This window comes from Pseudoliparis swirei, chromosome 16, assembly GCF_029220125.1.
Source record: "Pseudoliparis swirei isolate HS2019 ecotype Mariana Trench chromosome 16, NWPU_hadal_v1, whole genome shotgun sequence".
Classification (NCBI taxonomy): Eukaryota; Metazoa; Chordata; class Actinopteri; order Perciformes; family Liparidae; genus Pseudoliparis; species Pseudoliparis swirei.
Genome location: NC_079403.1, coordinates 13,589,035 through 13,615,330, shown reverse-complemented (window position 1 = coordinate 13,615,330; position 26,296 = coordinate 13,589,035). Strand labels below are relative to the sequence as shown.

Here is a 26,296-nt window from a genome sequence, read left to right as displayed (position 1 = left end):
GCCAATGTTGGAATAGGCAAAGAGACAGCGAAGGACCTGGCAGGCAGAGGCAAGCAAGCAGAACCGCACAATTAAAGACAGACAAATGAGCACCATGATGACTGCAGGCCTTTTCTATTATTCTCTCTTGCTGTGTGACTTAGAGTGCCTGTGTGGAAATTGTTTAGAAATAATCCTCACAAACAATAAAATACAGTTTAAAACATGTGGGACCAGAGAAAGAAAACTGGAATTACAACTCACGCCTGACAGTCACCGTTAAGAGGTGTCAATCTCCGTAGGGGTTCGGGTGATTTTGGCATGCAGAGACATGGCAAAGGGGGAGCAAGCTGCTCGCGACATCATGGGGGAGGTAAAGGGAGCCAAAGTAGTCGCCAGGCAACTGGATCTGGCTGACACCAAATCTATCTGCCAGTTTGCTGAGAATATCTACAACGGTGGGTGGCATGCACGCACACACACATACATTGGAACACAGCTTTTCATAAAGACTGTAATGATGGTAACATATGTTTTGTTTTACCAGATGAGAAGGCTCTTCACTATCTGATCAACAATGCAGGTGTGGCTATGTGCCCTTACGCCACCACAGTGGATGGATATGAGATGCAGTTTGGAGTCAATCACTTGGGTATGAGATTAAAATGTATAGGAAACACACCAATTTGAGGGAACTTGTCTCTGTGTTGGTGGGAAGCTTTGTTGAGATGTATAAATCTGTCTGTGGGCCCTGCCAGTGGCCGTCACTTCTAATTTAGCCATGAAGTATTATCAACCAGTTAATTGTGTTGCTCTGTTTCCATTTAATGGATGACCAGTCAGCCAATCTCTAAATCCTTTGTGTATTTGTCTCTTCCTCCACAATGTTCTTATCTTGCTCCTTCTGCGTCTGATTTCCCCTCTACTTTCACCTGACTGTTCCCTCTTCAGGTCATTTCTTCTTGACCTTTCTGCTACTGGACTTGCTGAAGCACTCAGCCCCTTCCCGGGTCATCAACTTGTCCTCGATAGCTCACACGATGGGAAAGATCCAGTTTGATGACCTGAGCGGCGAGAAAGGATACCACCCTGTCAGGGCCTACGCTCAGAGCAAGCTGGCCAACATCCTGTTTACCAGAGAGCTGGCCCAAAGGATTGAGGGTAGGTTGTGTGCGTGTATGCGTGTGTGTGTGTGTGTGTGTGTGTGTGTGTGTGTGTGTGTGTGTGTGTGTGTAACAGAGAGAGAGAGAGAAGGCAACATTATGATGCATTATGTATGTTTTGCTTTAAGTATCTTTCTGTGGATCTCTGTCTCTTTAACTATGCGGAAAAAATGGATCTCCATCCCTTGCCAGTGTGAGAGTCCCATGCCTCAACCACAGCCGCTCTGGGCAAGAAACAGAGCTGGAGAAACTTGTTTCTAAGAACACAATGGTCGTATTATCGTGATTAGAATGACAGATGTATTTTATTCATATGTAAAGCTTTGAGTTAACATACAGTACCAGGATTCTGATATCAAACTCACATGTTTATCATTACGTCCTAGCACCATGTAATTTGTGTCTGAGTACTCTTATGTTGTTTTTTAAGGTTATCTTCATTTCAGGTTGACCAAAACACGACAGTGAGATAGGAACGCAAAGAGGGTTTTGGGAAGGGGGCATCCACATAAACCATTTGAAAGAAATTCTGAACCTAAATGCATCCCCTTGGTTAACAGCTCACGGCGTGATGGCTTACTCTGTGGACCCCGGCACGGTAAACACTGAGATCACGAGGCACCTGGGGAGCCCTCTCATGGCCATATCCAAGGCAATCGCTTTCATGATGAAGACCCCAGCAGAGGGAGCCTACACCTCCATCTACTGTGCCGTCACTCCTGAGCACCAGCTGGTCACCGGAGGATATTACAAGTCAGTCTGAAATGCTGTTGCACTCTCGAGCAATACTTCATTCAAATCCACCTAAACAGGCCACTTCTCAAGCCTCCTGAGAGCTGCAAGCAGACATCAGGGAGCGTCACAACACACATTTAAACAATCGGAGGTCGTTGTTTCTTCAATGGTGCATAATGTTTGATATTTTTGTTGTCATTAACATATTTCACAATGTTAACAGTATTTCCTCCCTGGATTTGTCGGTCAGCAAGAACCTCAAACAGTCTTATTAAAAGTATGTCAATCAGCGACATGACAGCTATATAAAAGTGATCACAGCCACCGATAGGCCATACACTCAATGTACAGAATGTACTTTTCTCATAGGATTTCCCTCCTTAATTCTGTAACAATTACAATGGGCCCTTTTCCCAGCAGCTCTTTTGAAATGCCATACAAAGGTGTAATTGATCCCATTCGATTTAGTGTCTAAGTCATCGCGGTGATCCAGCAGGCACTATACCAACACTATACTGGCCAACCTAAATGAAACAGGGCCATCATTCATGTTAAAATGACACCTGTGCTTAACCTGCAATGGCATGGCAAAATGGTTGCTGTGAAAAGTGTTCTTCAGAGGAGGATCAGATACAGAGAAACAGGGTGTTTAAAAAGGTATTAAAAAAAATCAAGACCAAAAAAAAGCTGTATGCACAGAAAGAGGCCTTGACTGTGTCTTTCCTTCTCTTCAAGGGACTGTGCCAGTGCAGAGCCCTCAAGGGCGGGGCAGGACGATGGCACTGCCTTGAAGCTGTGGGCTGTGAGCTGCCAACAGCTCAGCATCCGCTGGAGATAAACCTCCATCTCAACATGCTCTCCTTCAGGCTATACGGCTCTATACACGAGCACATAGTGATACCCCTAAATATCATACCATCATCAGGATGTATTTAATCTATCTGTTGACATTATTTGATTGGTAACACTCAAGTAATGAAGGCTGAGAATGCTAAGAGGTTGGAGAAAGCAATGTTCATAAGAAAAAATAATCACTGGTATTCAAACTTGCCAATTGTTCTGGTCTGTGTTTGGATCATCATGCTCGGATGTCGGCATGCAGCTGAAGCTTATTCTCAAGCGTCACTGTTGCCTCGGGAACTCCTCTTCTGCGTGAGTTATTAAATATCTAACACGATTATGTGCGGGTCGTTTGGGGGCGGGGACTGTTTTTTTTGGGGTTGCATGCTTTCTCGAAGCTGAGTGGTGTCACGCACAGCAGTGGTGGGGAAGAGGAGAAAGAAGAAGAAGAAGATGATGAAGAATAAGAAGATGAAGAATAAGAAGGTGAAGATGAAGAAGGTGAAGAAGATGGTGGTTTCCTCCCGCTCTCTGGTGAAAGCAGCCCGTAACCCGAGTCCCTCTGTTTCCACGGCCCACAACTTGCTCGTCAATTACGCGTCGGCTCGCTCCTGATTGGCCCAGCCGTGTTATTGTCACGGAGCAACGCGGCGGGGTGGAGAAAGATGACACGATGGGAGGACCGGACTCGGGAGGTAAATTCATTTCTTGCTGAAGTGGCTCACTGGTCCTGAGGTGGGAATCTGTTGCAGAATGAACTGCAGGTAGGAAAAAAGAAACGCATGTCGTGAGGTCGGTGGCTTCCAGGTCTTTAGATTACACCGAGCTGGCGGGTTGTTCCGTTTTTACCGGTTACATGTGTAATGTGCATCGATGCAGACCGTTTGTCTTTGCCTGTACATTATTAGTATTCATTAGTCATTTGTAAATGAAAAAAAAGAAAACAGTTGAAGAAACCAGGCTGTTTCTGTTTTGCTCCTGTGAAACTGTTAGTGAGTTTAAACTGAATATCTTTCTTTTATTCTTATGGGAGTGTGTATATAGCCAGGTGTTTTCATATCATATTCATAATCAGGTGATGTAGATGCAGCCTATGCAGGATTTAGAAAACCTTCAAAAGATATGTGCTTTTAATCCTCAATTGATGGATCATGTTTAGCATGAATGATTTTCCTGTGAACATATTCACTTCACTTCACTTCTCTTCACTTTTATGGAAAATTCCACAAAGGATCAAGTTTCTGTATGACTGTTTGACAAAGTAGATTACACACAGCCATAGCAGCAGTGGGGGTTGTAAATCGTATGTATTATGAAGGTTTCTGTGATTGATGTGTGTTGTTCAGGAGTGTGTGCTGTAACCGCTGGTCATCTGAGGAGAGGCTGGATGGGAAAACAGTCGTCATCACCGGAGCCAACACTGGTATTGGAAAGGAAACGACCAGGGACCTGGCGAGAAGAGGTAGCCGACTGCTCAGGCTTGTGTCTCTCTCCCCATCTGCCCCGGTCTATTTATGGCTTGCTCACATTAATGTGTACCTGCTTCTTTGGAAGTTATCTTCCATTTTCACTGAATACCAAACTGTGATTTACACATTCCACTCTTTCCCCTTGGAATTAAGCACCTCTAATGCTTTGGGTTGTTTGAAGCTATAAAGCGTGATTTTTGACTGGTGCGCTCGGTCCTCCGACCTCCACCATAGAATCAGGTTTAGTCCTACTTGTGTGAATATCCAATGTGCTTATGCTGTTTATGTTTTGGTGCGCCTGTATGAAGTGATTTTATGACCTCAGAATACCCTCACTTCTTGCATATGCCAAGACTAACATGAGGAGCAGATGGAAAAGAGATATTCAAATTGAACTTCTTGCTTAACCTTTTCACCAATCCAAATGACTGAGAAATAGCAGTGATGGAAGACTGACGATGCATTAAGGGACAGAGGGGGCATTGTGAGGGTCTGCTCCCCTCTGGAGCCAGACAGGCAGGAGAGTGCTCCCAGCAGTGCACACACACACACACACACACACACACACACACACACACACACACACACACACACACACACACACACATGCAGTGAGTAATTAAAAAATGGTTCTGCATATGTGATTTTCTTTCTTACATGTGTTTGCACTTGGAAGGCTGTGCATGGCATCTCCCTCTTTTTGGGGTTTAAACTACCACTGTGTGCGTGTGTGTGAATTCATCTGACTGTTTTCTTTTTAACCAAAAGATTGTATGAAATGTAGAGAAAAACAAAATGGAAGAAAAACGAAAAATGACAAAAGAAAGAATCATGAGTGCCAGAGGAAAATGATAATACTGTGGTCTTTGCTTTCGGAGAATTCCCTGTCAAATTATTGGATCATTTTTCAGTTAATTGGATTATACAATGACATGATGACAACATGATTAGATTTGCTAGGATTCATAACAGAAGGTGCCTCCTGCTGTATTGGGACAACCGCACCAAATCCCAACGTTTTTTAATCATTTATGTATTACTCATTTACTATGTAGAACCAAATAAATGTATTTATTGTTGAATCTGAATATACAGAATAGGATCAAGTTTGACTTGCATTTTTTCCTTATTGCATATCCTGGAAATTATTACGCCTCAATACCACTGTGTATCATCTGCTGGGTGATCTTTAACTTCCATTCCCCCATTAGTTTACTATTTAATTTAATTGAGTGAACTTGGCTCAGAGAAATGAGGGAACAATTGGGTTTTCCAACATGGGAACAGCAAGTCGGAACAAAGACACTGTGATGGGATACAGACGCTACGCTCCAACTGGTTAATGGCTCTCCTCTTCCATAATTGGTGGGCACAGCAGCTATTTTGTATTTTATTGTGTGGAGGGGGAGTTGTCGTTCTATTTGTTTTTGTGTGTGTGTGTCTGTGTGTGTGTGTGTCTGTCCTCAAAGCTCCCTTTCTCTGCTCATTAAAGGGAATGCCACGTCATTTGCGTCGGAGGTGAATGAGAATGACACAGTTGAAAGGGTCTTGTGTTCATGTGAGTGGAGCACCTGGCTAAATGAGACGCTGAATGAGAGGTTAGAAAACCTTCGAGGATAATCGCAAAAGTTCAGATTCCCATACTTGCCCCTCGATTGACGCAGTCAGCTTTGTGTGCATGCAAATGACCAATGCTTCTGTATTTTTGAGTTTGGAAACTTTTCAGCATTTAAGCCAGATTCATATTCATTCATTAGTATAACACAGGAAAAGACAGTGATTTATTCAGAGTGGGGGCGGCGGCGGCACTCGTTTGGAATGGAGAGAACATTATCCTCATAAGTTGAATGAGTGACCTTTGGTCCTTGTTTTTCAGGCGCACGCATCATCATGGCGTGCAGAGACCTGGAGAGGGCGGAGGAGGCGCGAACGGACATTTTGGAAGACACAGGAAATGAGAATGTGGTCATCAGGAAACTGGACCTCTCTGACACCAAGTCCATAAGAGTGTTTGCTGAACTCGTCAACAAAGGTAGGAAAGTGACCACCGAAGTGGTTCGGTCTGTGCCTCGTCCGGTCCACATGTCTGTGAGCAAGACAGAGACTTGAATAACTCCTGATTGAGCTTCGCACAGCAGCTCTCACACCATTTATGCATCTGCACGGGTTAGCGAGAGGCAAACTGGAACAGGGCTAAATGCAGTCCACTTACCAAACATCACTTACATATGCCACTTATTATGGCATACATGGTACTCATAGGAAATGATGACTAACTCTCCCTTTTGTGTTTGTGGTCTGATCTTTTCAGAGGAGAAACAAGTGAATATCCTGATAAACAATGCAGGCGTCATGATGTGTCCCTACTCCAAGACTGTGGACGGGTTTGAAATGCAGTTGGGTGTCAATCATTTGGGTAAGTCCTACTGGAAGGCATCGCATTCAGGGGAGAGGTTGAGTTGGCTGTGATGTCTATCAGCGAGATGAATAAGCGAGGGGCTGCTCACTCTCGGTAATTCAAGGAACATAAACTGTAATTAAATAACATGATTACAGAGTGATAGGAGGGCTTTTCCTGCTGAAGAAGGTTCCAACTATTTTAACCAATATCACGTTGTATTAACAAAGACATTGAACACAACCAAGCTGCAGCCAACATGTCAGCCAGGCTTCCTTCCAAATTATCTTTGCCTCGGTGGTATTTTTGTCACAGGCTGACAGAGAGAAGAACAGTCTGTGCTCCAACATCCTCGCCAACACATCTGCAGACACACACGCACACATGTACGCACACACATGCACACACACACGCACACACACAAACACACACATGCATGTGCACATATGTAAATACATACTGTTGCATTCACTGAGATCCTTCATGTGAGTAATTGTACTGTAAATATCAATAAACTCTGGTGAGGTCAACAGCAAAAAAGCATAGTAGATAATAATAGACAATAGTAAGGTAAGCAACGTTCTTAGGGCAGTGGCCTTGTGCATGTGTACCTTGAACATGAATCAGTTGTTGCAAACCTTTCCAGTGTTTTAGTACCTATACAGTACAAGAGCACACCTTTTTTTATTTCAACATTGGTAGGACACATACTCTGTGGGTTCTGAGGAGGACATTTTAAGAGTCATGCAGACATTTATTATCATGTAGATCAACTATTTTCATTTAATGTTATCCCTGGTGAGTCAACACATATGGGCATGATTTACTCTCCCATTCTCCTTTGTCTTTTGTTTGGGGAAGTAAACTCTTTAATGTGCATATGTACCTATTAAAGTCAATGACACATAAATTCAGTAGTCCCCAAACTTTTTTCTGCTTTTGTTATATAGTCCAGAGCCATAATGACTGTGGTACAAAGACTTTATTAGGGCACATTAACTAGGATTCCTGATGGCATACCATTTTTTTTAATGACATACTATACAAGAGTAGTTTTATGGCATACTTTACCATGACATTTTAATACCATACTCCACTTTTAATGCGAACGGTTCTCCAGAAATAGACGTCCTCTGCTACTTTAAGTTTTAAGACAAATTCCCATGTTCTAAATATTTGAATGTTTTCTTCCAGAGAGCCGCGCTCATGATACAGTGAGTTACTGACCACATACAACTTGTTAACGTCAGTGTAGCTAATGAGCTTATTATCAACAACATAGTACTGCTGTATGTGGACTATGAAAAACAACCACTTGTGACTCCAGTATCACATGGAACCACTAGAACATCACATTGTAAAGTCCATTCATAAAACCACAATGTCTGCCCGTATACGTGAAGAGACGGTGAGTAAACTCATGGCAAGTGGGTTGCAAGAAAGAGAGTCTCACAAGGGGGGACAAAGACCCCTCCAGAGAAAGAAAGAGACACGCTCATCGTGTCATGATGGCATCAGCCCTGTGAAAACCAAAATCACATCAGTGTTCGTAGTAAAGAATATTGCTGCTATTTAAAAGATGTGATGTGTGGAATTTCCAAATCTGTGTGATTTTGTCTGGCAGTGGAACAAGAAACATCCATCACAGTGTTGTGCAGTTTGGGTATAGAAGAAGGCAATTGTGTGTGTGTCTCGTGACTTTTTGCAGGTCATTTTCTGTTGACTTACCTGCTAATGGACCTCATCAAGCGCTCAGCTCCTGCCCGTATCGTCGTCGTGGCGTCGGTGGCCCACACTTGGACTGGAATTCGACTCGATGACATCAACAGTGAGAGGAGCTACGATACCATGAAGGCCTACGGGCAGAGCAAACTGGCCAACGTCCTCTTTGCGCGCTCACTTGCCAAACGGTTACGAGGTGAGGTGGTGCACATCACAAGGGCGAGAGGAAAGAAATAATAAGTGAATTACACATTTGGTTTTAAATTTGATTCACAAATTTCCATTGTAGCCATGATATATACTTAAACACAATTATTCTACATTTAGGTTTACTTGAGGAAAATGAAAGGGAAGTTAGAAACGGTCTCCAGTGAGCGTTGTGTGAACCAGCCAATTCGAAATACAAGAAATAACTATTGACTATCTCTCTATTCTTTGCATTTATATATATTATTATTATGTGTTTTTCCTTTGAGTGGTATATTTAACACTGAACCAGTTCATCTTTATCTCAGTGATAGTGTCCAAATGAGCATAAAATATCACTATGACCCTGAAATTCTGTCACTGACAATGGATATCCGGGGCCTCAAAAACATAGCCGCACTGCTTATTATTATTATTATTATTATTATTATTATTATTAGGGCCCAAACACTGACAGTCGGAGCAGAGGACCTATTGTTCTTAAAATGTTTATTATTTCTGTGCGTTTTTTTCGGCACAATCTATTCAATTCAATTCAGTTTATTTGTATAGCCCAATTTCACAAATTACAAATTTGTCTCGGAGTGCTTTACAATCTGTACACATAGACATCCCTGCCCCAAAACCTCACATCGGACCAGGAAAAACTCCCAAATAACCCTTCAGGGGAAAGGAAGAAACCTGGAGGAGAGCAACAGAGGAGGATCCCTCTCCTAGGATGGACAGATGCAATAGATGTAATGTGTACAGAAGGACATATTTAGAGTTAAAATACATTCAATGAATATGACAGAGTGTATGAATAGTTCATAGTAGGCATATTCCACGATGGAGACCTCCACGATCCATCAGGCAGATGGCGGTGGGGAGGAGGGCGGAGTCTCAACAGGACAGTGGCGTAGTCATGAGCAGGAATTCACGACCCAGACGATCCATCAGGCAGATAGATCTATGCCGTCTCATAGGGTCCGATGACCCCATGAGACGAAAGTCAAAAGGACTTCCGGGAGAAAGCAGAGTTAGTAACGTGTGATTGAGAGATGAAAATTCATCCTTAAGGAGAAAAGAGAGATAGGTACTCAGTGCATCCTAAAACGCCCCGGCAGCTATAAGCCTATAGCAGCATATCAAGGGGCTGGACCAGGTGAACCTGATTCAGCCCTAACTATAAGCTCTGTCAAAGAGGAAGGTCTTAAGTCTACTCTTAAACGAGGTGACTGTGTCTGCCTCCCGGACTGAAATTGGAAGCTGGTTCCATAATAGAGGAGCTTGATAACTAAAGGCTCTGGCTCCCATTCTACTTTTTAAGACTCTAGGAACTACAAGTAGTCCCGCATTTAGTGCGACAAGCTCCTTAAGATATGATGGAGTATCACCAATCAAGGCTTTGTACGTTAAGAGAAGAATTTTAAAAGTGATTCTTGATTTTACTGGGAGCCAGTGCAGAGCAGCTAGTGCAGGAGTGATGTGATCTCTTTTCTTAGTTTTAGTGAGAACACGAGCTGCAGCATTCTGGATCAACTGGAGGGACCTAAGAGATTTATTAGAGCAGCCTGCTAATAAGGAGTTGCAGTAATCCAGTCTCAAGTAACGACGCGTGAACCAATTTTTCTGCATCTTTTGAGACAAGATGTGCCTGATTTTGAAATATTACGTAGATGAAAGAATGCAGTCCTTGAGATTTGCTTTACGTGGGAGTTAAAGGACAAGTCCCGATCAAAGATAACGCCAAGATTCTTTACAGTGGTGTTGGATGCCAGGGCAATGCCGTCTACAGAATCCACATCACCAGATAATTGATCTCTGAGGTGCTCAGGGCCGATTAAAATTACTTCGGTTTTGTCTGAGTTTAACATCAAGAAGTTGCAGGTCATCCATGTTTTTATGTCTTTAAGACATGCTTGAATTTTACAGAGTTGGTTGCTCTCCTCTGGTTTTATCGATAAATATAGTTCTATGTTCTTAATCAGATCAGTTTAGAATGTTGGTCAGAACAATCAAAAGACCGTAGTTATACAAGCTTCAGGTTTCATCAAACGTGGAAGTCGTGTGGTGACTCATTAATAAAAGGTGATCTGTGCAAATTTGTTATTCGGGAAGTTTCTATCAAACTAGAAGCCCTTCGTATTATTTTGCACCCTTGAAGTAGCTCTCATTTTCAAAAAGGTTGGTGACCCCTAATCTGGAGTATAGCTGTCAACATCAAGTTCATTTGGATTTTAACTAAAAAACAAACCAAAAATAAGACATTCAAAAGAAAGAACACATTTTAAGAAAGAAGCATATTTTGCAAAGAAATATGTGTAAATTGTGTTCAAAATCATACGAGTGTGCATATGACAATAATGTTGATGTACTTGTTTGCATGTCATTGTTTACATAGCATTATGCGTGTAGGTGACCATAGGGGCCTGTGTTTGTGTTGCAGGCACAGGGGTGAGCGTGTTCTCTCTGCACCCGGGGGTGGTGCAGTCTGACCTGTGGAGACACCAGCACCAATGTATCCAGGTGGCAGTGAAGATCTTCAGGATTTTTACCAAGACGACACTGGAGGGAGCACAGACCACCATCTACTGTGCTGTGGAGCCAGGCCTGGACAGCCAGAGTGGAGGGTACTTCAGGTACACGCAGTACTTCAACACACCTACAATTGGTTATACCGGAACTTTCAGAGTTCAGACTTAATGTTGCACAGTATTACTACCTGCTGACTAATAAAATAGTCTCCCGTTTATAGCTGAGGTAAGTTAACATGTTGTATTATTGTATGAGAAACAAACACAGCACAGTGTGTAACGGTCATTCTCTGCCCTGGACAGTGACTGTGCTCCTGCCAGATGCTCACGGATGGCTTCTGATGAAGACGTGGATCAAAAGCTGTGGGAGATCAGCTGTAACATGCTTGGCATCACCTGGCACTGAACAGCATTCCATTAACTGTGCAGTCAAAGGACATTGTATGTGATGTATCACCTGTTAAAGAGCACGTTTACACACTTTTATATAGGCATTACTGTTAGGAATGTCAAACAGGTTCTTTTTATAACTCAAAGTACAGAACAGTTCAAAAATGAGAGCTCTTTTATTTTGTATAAATATAAAAATGACAATTTGTCAAATTGGTGGTTGCATTACAAAAGTGTATTTTTGCTGTACTTTCACTGACCCGTGTGGTCATTCTATGTTTAGGTAGTTTTGTATCTTGAAGTTGCAGCTTCATCTTGTTGCTTTGTAAAGATGTTAAAAGGTGTTAGCCAGCATGGTCTTGCTTTGGATGAAATGTACTCTGTTACTCTTTGAATTCCAGTCTGGTGGAACGATAGTTTTAGGCTCTGGTGAAAACTATTTAGCTCTAATCTGCCTCCAAAATTCTTTCTATCAAAGTAACATTTGAATGAAATACTGTACATCGGATCACATATCCTGTATATTGGTTGATAGTTAAAGCCCTTGACGGATGAAATATGAAGTGGGTTTTGTAGCATTTTAAAGTATTATACATTTATTAATTGGGGAATAAAACTGGTCTAAACGTATGCCCTTTTCAGACAGCGTTGTATCATCTGCCTTCCTGTTAACTGATGAAGGGAAACACTTCAAAGTCTGTTAATGTGACGATATGTACTTTATGTAAAACAATTAAACTAGACTGACACAGATTGCAACGTTCTGCTGGTTTGTGACTTTTATGTATAATTAAAGTACATGACTGAGTAAGTAAGTTGTGAGTTTGCTGAGTTGGGTTGACACTGGGATAAATAGTACCTTTGAGCGTTAACGGAGATTAGGTACGTTTAGTGTATTAACAATGAGATAATTAAGGGTCTTAAAGTCTGAGCCATGCCACCCAAACAGATGAAGGAATTTCAACGTGACTCACGCCATTGTCTATTCATTAAACTGACAAATGTACTTCCTATTTTGCCAATTGATTGAAGCCCCGATAATGGACATGTGCAAATAATGCAGTGGACTGCATCTCTACTGCATGTGAGTGTCACTGTGAAAGAGGGACTTGTTATACTGTAGACTTGATAGATTAAGATACAAAGATCAAGAGAACATGCTATTGAGAAAGAGTATCTTCATCCAAAGCACATGTTGGAGGAGTTAGGACTAAAGGGTTGTGGCATGAGCAAGAGGAGTGGTAACAAGGAGTGAAGGAACAATGCTCCCTCAAAGCAATGTGTGTAGCCTGAACTGGTTGAGATCAATAATCACACTCACCAACAACAATGTCCCCCCAGTCAGCTGTCCTGTTTCCAGAAATACTCTTATTTTCATTTAAAACAAATTGTAAACTATTATTTCAGGAAATATTCCTCCATACCTGATATGGAATTACTGTCCATAGTTTGTTAGTAAGACAGATCCCACAGCTGCCCTGCTGTGACACAAACATATAGTATGAAGTTGAATATGTAGCCTCGGCTTGGACAAACAAATGAAACAGTGTCATCAAATTACATTTATCACAATTATTCACTTATAAAGTTGACACATTAATCACAGTAAATCGTGCTGTGTGTAGAGATTAAACAAATGTAGCAATATGAGGGAAAATACAATTATTTTATCTCTTTTATGTTTCAATTCTTCAAATAATTCCGGTCTCAAACGTGCTTTATTGTTGGAATATATCCGGGTATCATTGCCGTGAACTGTAGTCTCTGCTTTAAACCCTCCTCGCCTCTAGGTGGCAGTGTAGAGAATATCTCGAGTTCAATTAAATTGTGTAACGAAGACCAATGCGCATGCGCGAGTAAAGTATACGTCAGCCCTTCTTCCTGCCGAGTAGCCCAAACGCGACGTGTCCCTCATTCCTCTGACTGTCTTGTCGTCCCATCGACCTCAGAAACAGGTAGGATAAAACCGATTTAATATTATTATGTTCATCCACTTACTGTTTTGATATTTTTCACTATCATTTGTTGTTTATTGGTTAGATTTTCCAGCTAACGCATCGTCGCGTCGACCTGATAGCCTTTTCTCACGATAACGTTAGCTGGCTAGCAAAGACAAGCTAACGACCACATCGTACTTCAAAACACGGTTTTCAGTGAGAAGGTCACTTTTCTTAAAACGTACTTGTGGAAATGTGACCTGGAGGGCTGGGAGAAAACAGTGTGTATTAACAATGTTAGCGTCATGGGAATCACGGACGGCTCTGGCTGCTGACGTCAACGTCAGCACTCGAACCACTTCAAGCTTGTCTGTCTTCTGCGTGCAGCTCGACCGCCATGGACCAGGTGATGCAGTTCGTTGAGCCCAGCCGGCAGTTCGTCAAAGACTCCATAAGACTCGTGAAGAGATGCACTAAACCCGACAGGAAAGGTACGTTTATAGCGTCCGCATTTCCACTACGAGACTCCACCTTTGAGTCTCGGTGACGTGTGTCTTTACCTACGCATTGAAAATGTTTTGATCGCCATTTATTTATTTATTTGTATGCGTGTTATTCGCATAATTAAAAAAGTATTAAACCGAATCGCATGAAATTTGGTGGGATGATTGGTTATTATCTGGGGACCATTTGATTAGATTTTGGGATCGATCGGGTCAAAGGTCATGGTCAAGGTCATGAAAAGGTCAACTTCTTTTTACCATAGCTCGGTCAATTTATATCCAATTGGCATGCAAATAATGCCAAAATGTTCCTAATTCAATGCCCAATCTTGTGATATGCGAAGGTATGCGCTCTACCGAGTGCCCATTCTAGTTCTCTGTCTGCATTACTTCTTAAATCCCTTTTATTGTCCTTTTTTTCTGAATGAAATGTACAAGATTGATGGATCCAAGGAGCGATTATTTTCTCTTCTTACAGGGTTCGTACGGTCGTGGAAAACCTGGAAAAGTCATGGAATTTTAAAATGGTTATTTCCAGGCCCGGAAAAGTCATGGAAAAAACTTAAATCATAAAAGTTTGGGAAAAGTCATGGAAATTTGTTATAATCACATGTTCATTGACGCAGAGTTTGAAATAATTAATATGTTTTTTTTAAAGAAAGACGCTAAAAATATAAGCCGGCGTACGCTCAATGCGCACAATTTTCAAAAATGTTCATGTTTATACCGAGATTTCAGTTTGGTCATGGAAATTTGGTTTAAAGTCCTGGAAATGTCATGGAAATCCATCGGTCAAAATGTGTAAGAACCCTGTTCTTAATGAGCTCAATTGTAATTTTTTTTTGTATTTTGACATTTTCTTGCCCTCTTTTAGAATTCCAGAAGATTGCCATGGCCACAGCAATCGGGTTTGCCATCATGGGTTTCATTGGTTTCTTTGTCAAGCTCATTCACATCCCCATCAACAACATCATCGTGTAAGTAGCAGTAACACCGTAACACCTACCTGCGTGGCGATTGTATCGTACACTTGGTTATTATTTTTACAGTTGAGGTTGACAGCGGTTGTGTGCTTCCCGACTCCGTCCTGGGACACGTTCTTTAAACATTTGATCCCAGTGACTCAAAGAGATCGGTGATGTCTCCTGAGGGGATGCTTTTTCCTCACACTTCCTTTTCACAACTTAAATGCTTTGTCTCGATTTACTCACGGCAAAGCGGTTTTAAATGTGTCAAATTGGGTATGCGACATGATGCAGTGCTGCACTATTAATTAGGATTTTATTCCCCGTTTAAAAATCACAATCTGAAGTATTTGTAGTCTGATACTAAATTGAATGTGAATTTAAATGCCAGTTATCTATTGGAGCTGGAACAGGCTCTCATCATTGAGATCTCTTTAAATACCTACATTTTGTACATGATAACGTGATCCCAAAATGACAGTATTCATCCTTGAATTGTGTGTATGGTTATACAACTAGTATGGATACTATACAGACTCGACTAAAGCAGATCTTGGTCTCAACATCAGTCAAGCAGTCGCACTGCAGCAGTCATGATTTTATTTTTGGGCACAGTAGGATATAACATCCAAATACTATATATACTTTATTTAGGCCATTATCTTAACAGTCAGAAAATACAGTTTACTAAAGTGTAGGAGGTGGATTGTCTGTCTTTGGAAGAAAGTTGTGGTACAATTCTAAATGTTAGTGGTAACTGACCGATGCACATTATGGCTTTTCGGAGACTAGTTTTCTTCAGCAGTGAATATTACAGTAATGTTCATTTTTTGTTTTCTCCAATCATTAACTCTGCCTTTGTTGTTTTTCTGTTTTCTAGTGGTGGTTAGGTCCTGGTCCAGAAGAAAAACAAACGTCAACACCCGGTGGCAGGAGACAGTGGTGCAAAGTGTGATGGGGATGGAAGGGATGGCATTTTTACATTTTGGGCACAACATTTATATTTCGATGTGTAAATAAAACAGATGAAAACAGACTAGATTTGTCTTCTTTCCAAATTGCATTTCTATACCTATTGCATGTATACAACAGTTAAAAACAACAACCTTTCTGGCTTTCAGAAATATTGTACAAAAGGCACTAATAATTTGAAGCTGGGTCAACAATATGTCCTCTCGTACTTAGCAGAAGCCCTGACCTCAAGAGGCACATGGCGTGTGTGTCGGCCGTGATGCAAAGCAGACGCCTGCCTGCACTCATTTAAAGGAAGCTGGACTTCAGGGATTATAATGTCGCCGCATGCTGTCCTTCTCAAAGAGAACCAGATGTTAGGATGGAATAATGCTTGCATTTCTGGTCGTATGTGGTCATTTTTAATTCAACCCTGCACATTGAGGAAGTGTATCCAAACCTGTTAAAATAACACAGTAAATATCAGTCAAAGATGGCCACTGTGGTGTAGAAACTAAGTCAGATGTTTTGGTCAGTTTGGAATTTTCTTGTATTCCAACCGAGCTGCCCAAGGCTTGGTCACATCACAAGACGATCATGGAAACCATGGAGCTTTCAACCTCGTCCTCTTTTGACCTCGTGCCGTACAGAACCTCTCAGACGTGTGCGCTCGCCATAGCTCAGCTGTAGCAAAGCAGTTGCACGTTCTTCGTCGTCACACGTGGCCCGAGAACAAGAGGGCTTCTTCTGTGTCATTGCCCGTCCTCGCAGATGCCCATGCTCCAGAGCAGGGGCTGGTCTGTTGTCACGGTTACAGGCTTTCTGGGGTTTCCAGGGGCAACGGGTTCATAGGCGTTGGAGGTGCTCACCAGCTTCCCAAACTGCAAGATCTGGTTATCTGGACAGAGGAGACGGGGAAGTGATTAAATGCAGAAGTAAAGAGGTTCGACAGATGCTGCACTTAACGTAGTTCAATTATTCAATGGGGGAAAAGTAGACTACTTGTTCCGTGTCACTTGTTTTATTATAATCATGACGTCTGCATTTCCTGTTATTTGACTTAATAATGCAGTGATATGAAAAGGCCTCACCAGAGAGGACTTTGCTTTATGTCGGCGCGAAGACATTTGGGCCGAGGCCAAAAGGTTAACAACCCAAACTGCACGCGTTCACAAAGGCTTCATTATTCTGAGCGTACCTCATAGTTACTGAAGTGCTAACAGATCCCCTCAGAATCTCCAGCAGCTGCCTCTCACAGGAAAGGAGGCAAATCAGGTTTGAGAGCAAACTCAACCTTTATGAGCGGAACATTTCAAATAATAATTCAATATTTGGATACATTTTTCAACCGCATGACCAGCGATAAGTCCTTTACCAGAATATATGCCCCTAGATGTCAAGACCTAATGCGTTAAAGATTAAACCGTTCAAGTAGTTGATTTGGCGTTTTCATTTTGTTAAACCATCATGGTTATTGACTGAAACATTTAAAGACTGCAATTAATGTATTATACATATTTTCTTTGTGCTCCATTGGTGCCAAGTGATGTTTTACGTAATATAAAGCTGTAAACAACAGCGTGAATGTACTAAAAGGTGAACTGAAAGTGATTTTCCTGAACGGACGCCAAGCCAACACTGACATCAAGTGGTCCGACCAGGAAGCTCAGTATCAGCTAGAGGGCATCAAACAGCTGACCTGAATAAATAAGGACTTATCTTTCACCCTGACCGTGCTTTCATGAACTGGTAAAGACAACTCTTAACAACTTAACAAACACGTAGCTTTAACTTGCATGTAGTACGTGACATTTAATTTGGGAGTTATTATTAATGACTCCTTAAGGACAGTCACAAAACTACTAAGCCGGGCTTCAACAGGCCCGAATGGGGAAAATAGACATTTAGGTGTCACTTTTCCATTAAAATGTACGTTTATTCACGCCACATTGGCTCTGAATAAGCCGAGCTGACAAACACCCAGAGAGTGGAGCTGTTGGATCGTGGCTAATGTGAAAAGGGCAAACTCCCCTCAGGAGATCCGTACCTGAGGCGCTCTATTATTCATTCAGCATAACCTGTCACTATGTTCCTACAATCTGCAGCAGAATTAAACAGTGAAACATTCCTCCCACACAGGTCAGAACATTCTGCTTTTATTGTGTTGGTGTTTTGTTTGTAATACTTTACAGAAAAGACTAATGAAAGGTTTTGCTGTGGCTTTTAGCTTCAAGTCAAACGCTATCGCCTGTCTCAGCACGGCCACACACCAAGACACACTGCGTTGCTTTATTTGTTTTGGGTCTCTGAAGCACTCGACTGCTCAGCTCTCTCAACTTTGACGGCTAAAATCATTTACCTTACTTTTGTACCTAATTCATCTGTTTTGCCTGCTTGGCGTCAGTGCTCGATGAGCGAGTGAGTCGCTACAGGATGACAGTACTTCTCATAGGAGTCTGTGGTTTCATAAACCGACTCTGGTCAAAGTGAAAATCATTAATCTGCCAGTTGAACGACATTGGTTAGCAATGCAACTGTGGCATCAACATTCTTGCGGACAATATATATAATTTAAATCCCATTCTCTTGTGTAGAATAACAAAACCAATTAAGCATAAAACCTCATTGGGCAAACGCTCTCTTTCGAACATCACCCTGTACGTCGTATTGCTCACTATTCACCCAAACCAACACCGATGACTGCATTGCATCCAACGAGCTGCAGTGTGCCTGTTAGCTTCCTCAACAGCAACAACATGACCAGAAGATTTTCACCGAAGCACACTGCGATTATATTACAATCATTAAGGGGAAAATATAAAACACAAAAATAAGGATGTTTTCAGGCGTAAAACCCCAGACTACCACCAGAGGCAGCAGAGCACGACAATAAGGACGCGTTTGGATCCATGGCCAACAGGATGCCGCTGTGGCGCCGACATTTACAAACACACTGTATCCCCTCTGGCTGTCTCTCTCTCTCTCACACACACACACACACACACACACGTGCAAACTCTTTACCGCACAAAAAGCTTTCAGATGGCTTCATTAGTAATCCCCTCCTCAAAGCTGATTCCGATCAATAAGGGCCCGCGTTGCAAGGGGACCGGAATGAGCGTTGCACCCTGCAGTGATAACAATGGAGATGTTCGCTGCCTGTAATTGTATTTCCAGCGCCACAGCCGAAAGGGCCCGTCAGCTGGAAGTAGACCGTATTTACACAACAAATTACCCAAGAGAGAGGAGAGACCCACAGACACTCCGACTGCAGTGGCCAGCTGGAGAGGAGATGATGGGCGAGAGGAGGGAAGACTCTCGCTGCTCTATTCTTTGCCTCTCCATGTTTTATTGCAGACAGGTTCTCAAAAGTCATGTTAAAAGGTGCGGCATCAAGCATTTTTTTTTAAACAGCGACATGAGAGTTAAATGATCTGGGATATGTTCGTGGTCTCTGTTTTAGCTTCTATGGAAGTTGGTGTATTAAAAAATGGCGAGCGAATTGTTTTGAATGAAACTCAATCCATTTCTTCTGCAAACATAATGGCGATGTCTTCACTTTACATTATATTATTCCATGTCACTTTGCTTAACTTACACCCGTCAGAAGGGATGCGTCTCTTTGCTCAAGTCATTTCCCCTGCCGCCATCACCCCGCGCTGGAAGGCCATGCTGGAACCGCTTCGTGCCACGAAGACGCGGATCCATACGCGGACGAGTAAAAGCTGCCCATCATATATTCTCTGATGACAATTTTACTAATCACTCGTAATGGAGTTTTGTTTATTGACAGGAACATGTGACACATCACACCTTTAACCCTCTTGTTACCTTTACATTTAGGCTACTAACATATTTTACCCTCGGGGTCAATTTGATCCCAGCAATTAAAACCTCCAGAAAATTATTTTAATTAATATTGTTTCCCAAGTTTAAGTGTGAGGTACTTTATGTTTGTTTGTTGACTACCTAAATAGCCCTTTAAATATATAAAAAAGTTGATATTTCTTATATGTTTGACAGTGAAAAACAGCCTGGGGTCAAATTGACCCCAAGGAACACCGACATTAAACATTGAATGGGGTCAAATTGACCCGAAAGGTAACAGGAGGGTTAAAATACCGCTGAATGAGTTGCTGTGATCACCGCTACTTACAGCGAGGAGGCCATTCTGTCTCCTCATTACATCCGAATGTGTTAAGCATCAAACGCGCGTCCCCCCCCCACGTCATCGAGACGTAAATTGAAGGCATTCAGTCAGAGCCTCCTCTCCTTTAGTGTGCTATCCAATCCATCACGCTTCACAGTTTGAGAGAGTAAATCATTCTCTATAAATCATGTTTGTCCGATGCTGAGCTGTCCAATTACTAAAATTAGGTGAATGTATGTCTGTGTTTTCTTTTTGCACACATCCCGCTCTTCTCTTGCTGCTCTTCTCTTGCCACCTTCGGAAAGACGCCATCCATCATTGCAATAAATAGACTACTTGTTCAAGGTAGAACATGAGTAATGAGATATATTTGAGGCAACGTTTGGTCTAAGGCTCGTTTCACCTCAACAATCTCGGAGAGTGTAATGATTTTATTAAAAAAAGACAGAAGTGAATGAATTATAAAGTAAAAAGTTGTTTGTCGTTTGCAGATGGACGATGATGAGACTTAATGCACAATATTCAGCAAGGTTATCTCAAACTTTAACGGAACACAATACAATAACTGAAATGGGCTTCCTGGCTGAGCCAATCAGACGCTAATCGTAATGAGTCTGAGACTTTTGTTTGTTTAGTTGATTAAATTCCTTTAAAGTGGATAACAATGGCCATACTTTTGTATCGTGATATAATAGTCAATTTTTTGTATTTGCACGTACAGTATAGAATCAAATAAAACAATAAACAACCATTATATTATTATATATTATATATTATATTATAATATATAATGTCATTTCAGTTGTGGTATTAAACTACAATAATAAAAGGAGATTTTGAATATCACTGATTTGAAAAATATGTCTATTTCATTCAAGAAATCATGCACTGTTCATATTATATCAGCCCGTAATTTCAATACGTGTCCTTCATTTTCTCCGCCTGACAGTCTCCCTATATGGCGGCGATTGATTGGCCCAGGCCTAGAGGCTTGCACTCGCAGTGTTAGCACCATCTGCTGTGCAATGATAGCCACTTCCATTAAATGTTTACGATGGGTTTGTCTCAGAGCGAGGAGACAGACGCGGCTCTGGCTTCAGTTGACCTTCAGATAAGAAAACTCGTCTCTGCTGGGAAGGTGGCATCAGTCAGCCTGAGAGGCAACGGTGCAAACAGACATTATACATCTGAATGTCCAGGGGTTAATGTGGAGGCATGTTTTTCTTGAGTAGATGAGTTTTTGCAAATGAATATCCTGTCAGGAATACGTGCGTGTACCGTTTACCTGTCTGTACATTAGGCTAATGCACGTTTAGTCCATAATACTGGAATGCACTCCTCCTCTGCCTCCCTGCCAGTCTGCAGCTCCACTGGGGGGGGGGGGGGGGGGGTACTAGCAGCAGTTCCCATCATGCGGCTCTCCGTTCCCCCCTCTGCCCCCGTGTGTGATGTGCACAGCACCAGAATACTACAGATCCATAAATAAAACCATAAAGCAGCAGTTTTCCCTCCCGCTGCCACACAGCAGCGCTACAGAAGACATACACTTTTCATTTCTCCTCGCCAGGACCTTGGTGAGTGGTACTGAAGGAGGAGGGGGAGGAGGTGGGGTGGGGGGAATGAGAGTAAGGAGGGGTAAAAGGGCAGAGAGCGGCGTCGTCATGATGCAGAACGGTGTAGCAGAGGAAGAGCGCGAGAGTGGACATGTGTAGGAAGTGATATGAAAGAAAGAGCAAGACGGAGAGATAAAAGGAAGAACAGATTCATAACTTTAGCCTGGATCCCAGGAAAAAAAAGAACGCGATAAAAACACGAGGCGAGGGTGCGGACGTAAAAAAATCTCGTCGGCGAGAGAAAAGAGAAAGAAGATATGAAAAGAATTGGAGAAGGTCAGGGTGTCTGCTTCTCGAGAAACAGACGGAGGAGGAGAGATCTTACAGTGGAGATGTCTGCCTCTGGGTGAGACTTCACTGCACCAAGTTCTTTCAGACATATTATCTGATTGACTACAAGATAAAGTGCGATGCTTTACCTGTGAAAACAATCCGATATTTAGCTTTCCCCCTGAATGCAGGAATCTCAAACTGCTAACGGCTCGGGCTGCCACTCCAACTTAAAAAAGGTCTCGTGCACGTATTCTTGGATTGAAGCTTTCTAAATTCATATAACAAATCTTGTTTTGCTTGCTGTTTCACATTAACAGAATAAAAAAGGGGCCCAAACTTAATTGCATGTGACTACTGTTCAAACAATGAGGAGAGGCTCCATGTAACTCCTTCTTTGTCAAAATACGGTCTGAGTGTTGCCGCTCAGGGGGTCTCCGTGTGCAGAGTACAACAAAAAGAAATACGGAGCATGCCGTGAAGTTCTTATTAAAAATCGTTCTCATTTGCATGTCAATGTGTTTGTGAAGGCTTAGATTTCATAAACAGCATGTCCTCATCATCGGTGAGGGCAAGCTTTCTAATCTTGCCCAAAGTTTACTTTTAATTACGATTTCTCGATTGCTTCGGCTCTCCACGAGACTCCACTGCCGAAATCCATCTGTTTTCACGTGTTTGTATTCTATCAAACCGGCACCTGTTTGTGTTGGACTCGTGTGTCTGATGCTGCACTCGTTTGTGTGCGTGTTTACAGGTGCGGGTGCTTGGGAATATCTCAGGAGAACGAGTTGAGAAATCTCATCTGGCGGGTCACGGGAAGCTCTTCTCCCATCCTGATGACATTTTAAGCTCTGTGCTCGGAACGGCAGCTTGAGGTGTCGCGGTCGGAAAGGACTGGAGACGGAGCCGTGGAGAAGGACAGACGACGCATGTGGATACATTAATGCACGGATGGAAATCACTCCAACACACATGCACGTGTGTGTGTGTGTCTTTGTGTGTCAGGGATGATACACACTTACATCATAGTTCATGCAATTTGATATCATGATATAGTAGCTGTGATATGGACAAACCAACATATTGTAGCATTTCAAACTGTATTCATCTTCAACCTTTCAATCTGAACTTTCAAGCCCCCACGGACGAGAAGTCCTGAAAGTGATCAGGGTAGAAAAGGGATATTTCATCTACGAGACACGTAAACACAACTCCAAACATATGGCCACTATTCAACTCTTTTTTACATGTGTTTCTACAGAATGCTGCCAAAACACAGAGGTACTACACTGAATACTGTGCCTGAACGCATCCTGTGTAGACCCAAACGCTTAGCATCCAGCTGCCGTTGCTTTAACAGCACAGGGGGCATGGACATTATGTCATTTAAAGTCAACGTGGGATTAAGACTCAGTATGATGTCATTGACTGTCTTTTGTATAAAAAAACATGATGGGATGAATCCTCCCTTGTGATAACCATTGTCATGCTTGCAAATCGTGCTCTGGGCATATTCGCCATATGCCAAAATGTCACCTAGTTTCCCCTCTAGCCATGTTTGCGGCCCCCAGTGTATTCACATATCATTTGGAACAGAACTCTGTATCTGCGTCATGAAAACAAATCAATCAGGACCAGAGTCTTAATGATAAAAACTTCCAAGACCTGGAAAAAAACATCTAACACGATATATATTAATATTGCAATAACAACATCCTGAAACTCAACCAACTTGAATGTCACAATATCAATATTATATGGATTTATTGCCCAACTGTAATGTGCATGTGTGTATCTTAAATGTTGTGCTTAAGTGTGTGTGTGTGAGGTCTCTGGTATTTGTGGGAGCGTGGATGTATGAGCCTGATGATACTGAAGTTATGAGCAACAGGGTTGTAACGAGTGTTGTGGAGTATGAGCAGCTGATTTGCATATTAAACTAAATGGAAACCTCCGAGAGGAACGCTTCATCAGCCTTTCTGTCATCAGTGTGCTGACAGCCATGGTTCATGGTCCACTGAAGTGTCTTTGCTATTTGTCACGTGGATAAAACACACGCGCACGCACAAAGAAACTAACAAGCAATGAAATATAACCAAGAGCACAACGAAACAAGTGCACACACACACATGCGGGCCCGCTCATACAAAACGCAAGCATATAAAAGAATAGATACAATCATACCCAGTCCCACTCACACACATTCACACACACACACACACACATACACACACGCACGCTACGCAGAGTTGGTTGGTGGATGACATCTTTTCAAATTTGTTGGTCTATGATCCACGCTTCGCCGAAAACATCATGACGAAGCAAGTTCCAACGCACACAATCACCGGGCCGGAGGCCGTAACTCTGACTGTGTGGCTGCAGGATGAAGGCTTTTTTATTTTAAGCTGTTGGTCGGGAGAGGGCTGTGTCACAAAGAAATGACTACGGAGGTTTTTTCCAGTAGCCCAGTACATTAAAAAAAACACCCACAACAAAATAGCAAGTGTGTGTTGAGGCATGTGTTGGCCATTTACACTTTGACTGTGCTCCACAGTACATTAAAAAAGGGTTGTGTGTGAGAGTTCAGATTAATTTAGTATTTATTCATTTCATCGTCCCCACATTTGATATCAGCTATGATGTAATGCATCAGCAGTGGCTTCACTCGGAACAAAGGATGAGCTCCAAGTTTAGGTCACAATCCAAATTTAGATATCATATTCCCGTTAGCCCTAAAATATCAGAAAGTCTGAATAACAAACATGAGCATGATTCTCTGCAACAGCTGAAAAAGTGCAAAACATTCAATACCATCCTGAACAGGATTGACTTTGGTCGTTTTGATATTTAATTGTGACGTGGGTCTTTTCAATAGTGGCTTGATGACTGCAGTTTGAACTTCTTTTATTAAAAAGCCTGTTGGCAAAATATCAAGGCAGGAGAAGCAGATGTTGCATGAAGCCCTCCAGGTTGTTACAGTTGGTTCAAAACAATGCTGTTCTGGTTTATGAATTGACTTCCAGTGGACACGGGAACAACACATATCACGTCCCTGTTATGGAGGCACCGAGTGCTCGTGTGATTTTCTGAATGTTCTCATTAAAGGAGGCAAACTGAGACGTGAGACCTGCACTCTCTCGTTCCTCTTCTTACCGGAGTGGCATTTCTCCTCTGAGATCTTCTCTTACCGGAGACAGCCTTCACCTTCGTGGGTGCAATAGCATGAATACCATTTTTGATATTATAATCTAAATCATCCACAGCCTTATTGACTCAGAGATGGTGGATGTGGAAGGAAAACCTGAGTAAACATATCACTGGTGTTTTCTGTTACATACAGTGGTGTGAACATCTGTAAGCTCAGAGACAGTGCTTTCAAATAAAACAAACTACACTTGACACCAAGACACTTTGAGATAATCAAGCTCAGAGTTTTGCCAATTAACGTGCTTGAGCTCCTCCTCAAAAAAGGCAACTCCCCCCCCCCCCTTCTTTTAGACTCAAGCCTCACTTATGGAAAGGAACCTTCTTTGGTTACAGGTTTGATCTACCAGGCAAGGAAGAAAAAGTCATAGTATTGAGTTGAAGACCGAGTGATGGGGAGAAATAAAGTAATGGGAAGCAGCAAAACAAAAGTGCCTGGTGCAAAGACACATCTCAGGGTGCTGCTGTGCTGAGACTCAATGTGCAGCACACCCATTGCATGAGCTGACACTGCAAATTGAGAAAAGCAAAATCAATAGAAAATATAATTGACCATACTCATTTTAACGCACAGAACAAATGCCCATTAGCTGTAGGGCTTACACTAATACAGTAAACTCTGGGCTTTTAGGGCCGGATCCAAATATTAGACTACAGCAGAAACCTGAAAAATTAATGGCTTCAATTAAACCGAAAGACAGGTGTTGCCGCGGCGTGCTGTCCATCTCAGTTCAAAACCAAGAAGCCTCTCGCTGTGAGACCTTTTCCGAGTCCTGTGATGGAGACGAGCAAAATCAGAGCCCTCGCCGCTTTTGCTTCTGCTGGAGCAACCCATGTGCTGAACGTAACCTCCCAAATTCTGCTTTACAGCTGTTCCAGCTGTGGTGATTAGGTCAAAACTGTTGGAGATTTGATGTGAAGGGAGGTGGAGGTTCCTTCTCTCGTGTCTGATGTCTCCCATGATCAAAGCTCTCCTCGTGTGGGGGCTAAGGTGGTTCCCCTTTAATGTTTCCAACCCAGCTGTGTTATGTCTTCCTCCGGTTTTGATTGAGACGTTGACAGTTCACTCCCTGTTGCTGCTTTTCAAAGGATATAAAATAAGAAATAACCATGCCAGTAAAGGTCTCCAGAAAGGGACTCGTGGTCACCGGTTTTGTTCCTCCTAAATTACCGGCTCCCTCCTTGAGCGGCGTCAGAGACAACCCGTCAGCACATTATCTCCACGAGGCAACGACGCATGGGGATAAAGAGTTGATTGTCCTGTTAGAATCCAGACGTGTGAGA

At 42.4% G+C, this 26,296-nt stretch overlaps 4 protein-coding genes across 7 annotated transcripts in view; 3 read left to right on the top strand and 1 right to left on the bottom strand.

Annotated features, from left to right (window-relative positions):
- Positions 1-3,170, top strand: part of si:dkey-73n8.3 (uncharacterized protein LOC100150965 homolog) — a gene marked incomplete at its 5' end in the record, with an annotated part of 3,254 nt that extends 84 nt beyond the window's left edge. The window contains 6 exons of the mRNA XM_056434706.1: positions 1-49; positions 282-437; positions 527-631; positions 931-1,140; positions 1,703-1,895; positions 2,613-3,170. The exon at positions 1-49 is cut by the window's left edge and continues 84 nt beyond it. Coding sequence (XP_056290681.1) covers positions 1-49; positions 282-437; positions 527-631; positions 931-1,140; positions 1,703-1,895; positions 2,613-2,715 — 816 coding nt within the window. The remainder of the gene's footprint in view (positions 50-281; positions 438-526; positions 632-930; positions 1,141-1,702; positions 1,896-2,612) is intronic.
- Positions 3,171-3,406: 236 nt separating this feature from the next.
- zgc:112332 (uncharacterized protein LOC553712 homolog) lies at positions 3,407-12,230 on the top strand. Its single transcript, XM_056434319.1, has 7 exons — positions 3,407-3,481; positions 4,064-4,179; positions 6,063-6,218; positions 6,498-6,602; positions 8,293-8,502; positions 10,942-11,134; positions 11,333-12,230. The coding sequence occupies exons 1-7, from the start codon at positions 3,471-3,473 to the stop codon at positions 11,433-11,435; spliced, it is 894 nt and encodes a 297-aa protein (XP_056290294.1). The 5' UTR covers positions 3,407-3,470; the 3' UTR covers positions 11,436-12,230.
- Positions 12,231-13,264: 1,034 nt separating this feature from the next.
- On the top strand, positions 13,265-15,860 carry sec61g (SEC61 translocon subunit gamma). The gene is made up of 4 exons (XM_056434325.1): positions 13,265-13,374; positions 13,744-13,847; positions 14,734-14,836; positions 15,705-15,860. The coding sequence occupies exons 2-4, from the start codon at positions 13,754-13,756 to the stop codon at positions 15,712-15,714; spliced, it is 207 nt and encodes a 68-aa protein (XP_056290300.1). The 5' UTR covers positions 13,265-13,374; positions 13,744-13,753; the 3' UTR covers positions 15,715-15,860.
- Positions 15,861-16,174: 314 nt separating this feature from the next.
- Positions 16,175-26,296, bottom strand: part of tpk1 (thiamin pyrophosphokinase 1) — a 61,486-nt gene continuing 51,364 nt past the window's right edge. For all 4 annotated transcript variants that reach the window (XM_056434322.1, XM_056434323.1, XM_056434324.1 and 1 more), the window contains one exon: positions 16,175-16,673. In XM_056434322.1, the coding sequence (XP_056290297.1) occupies positions 16,528-16,673 (146 nt within the window). In that variant the 3' untranslated portion in view covers positions 16,175-16,527. The remainder of the gene's footprint in view (positions 16,674-26,296) is intronic.

Coding starts and splice junctions, on each gene's coding strand:
- zgc:112332 (XM_056434319.1), top strand. Junction 4,180..6,062: donor CAGGGACCTGGCGAGAAGAG/GTAGCCGACTGC, acceptor CTTGTTTTTCAG/GCGCACGCATCATCATGGCG. Junction 6,603..8,292: donor GTTGGGTGTCAATCATTTGG/GTAAGTCCTACT, acceptor GACTTTTTGCAG/GTCATTTTCTGTTGACTTAC.
- sec61g (XM_056434325.1), top strand. CDS start 13,754: ATGGACCAGGTGATGCAGTTCGTTGAGCCCAGCCGGCAGTTCGTCAAA. Junction 13,848..14,733: donor CACTAAACCCGACAGGAAAG/GTACGTTTATAG, acceptor GCCCTCTTTTAG/AATTCCAGAAGATTGCCATG.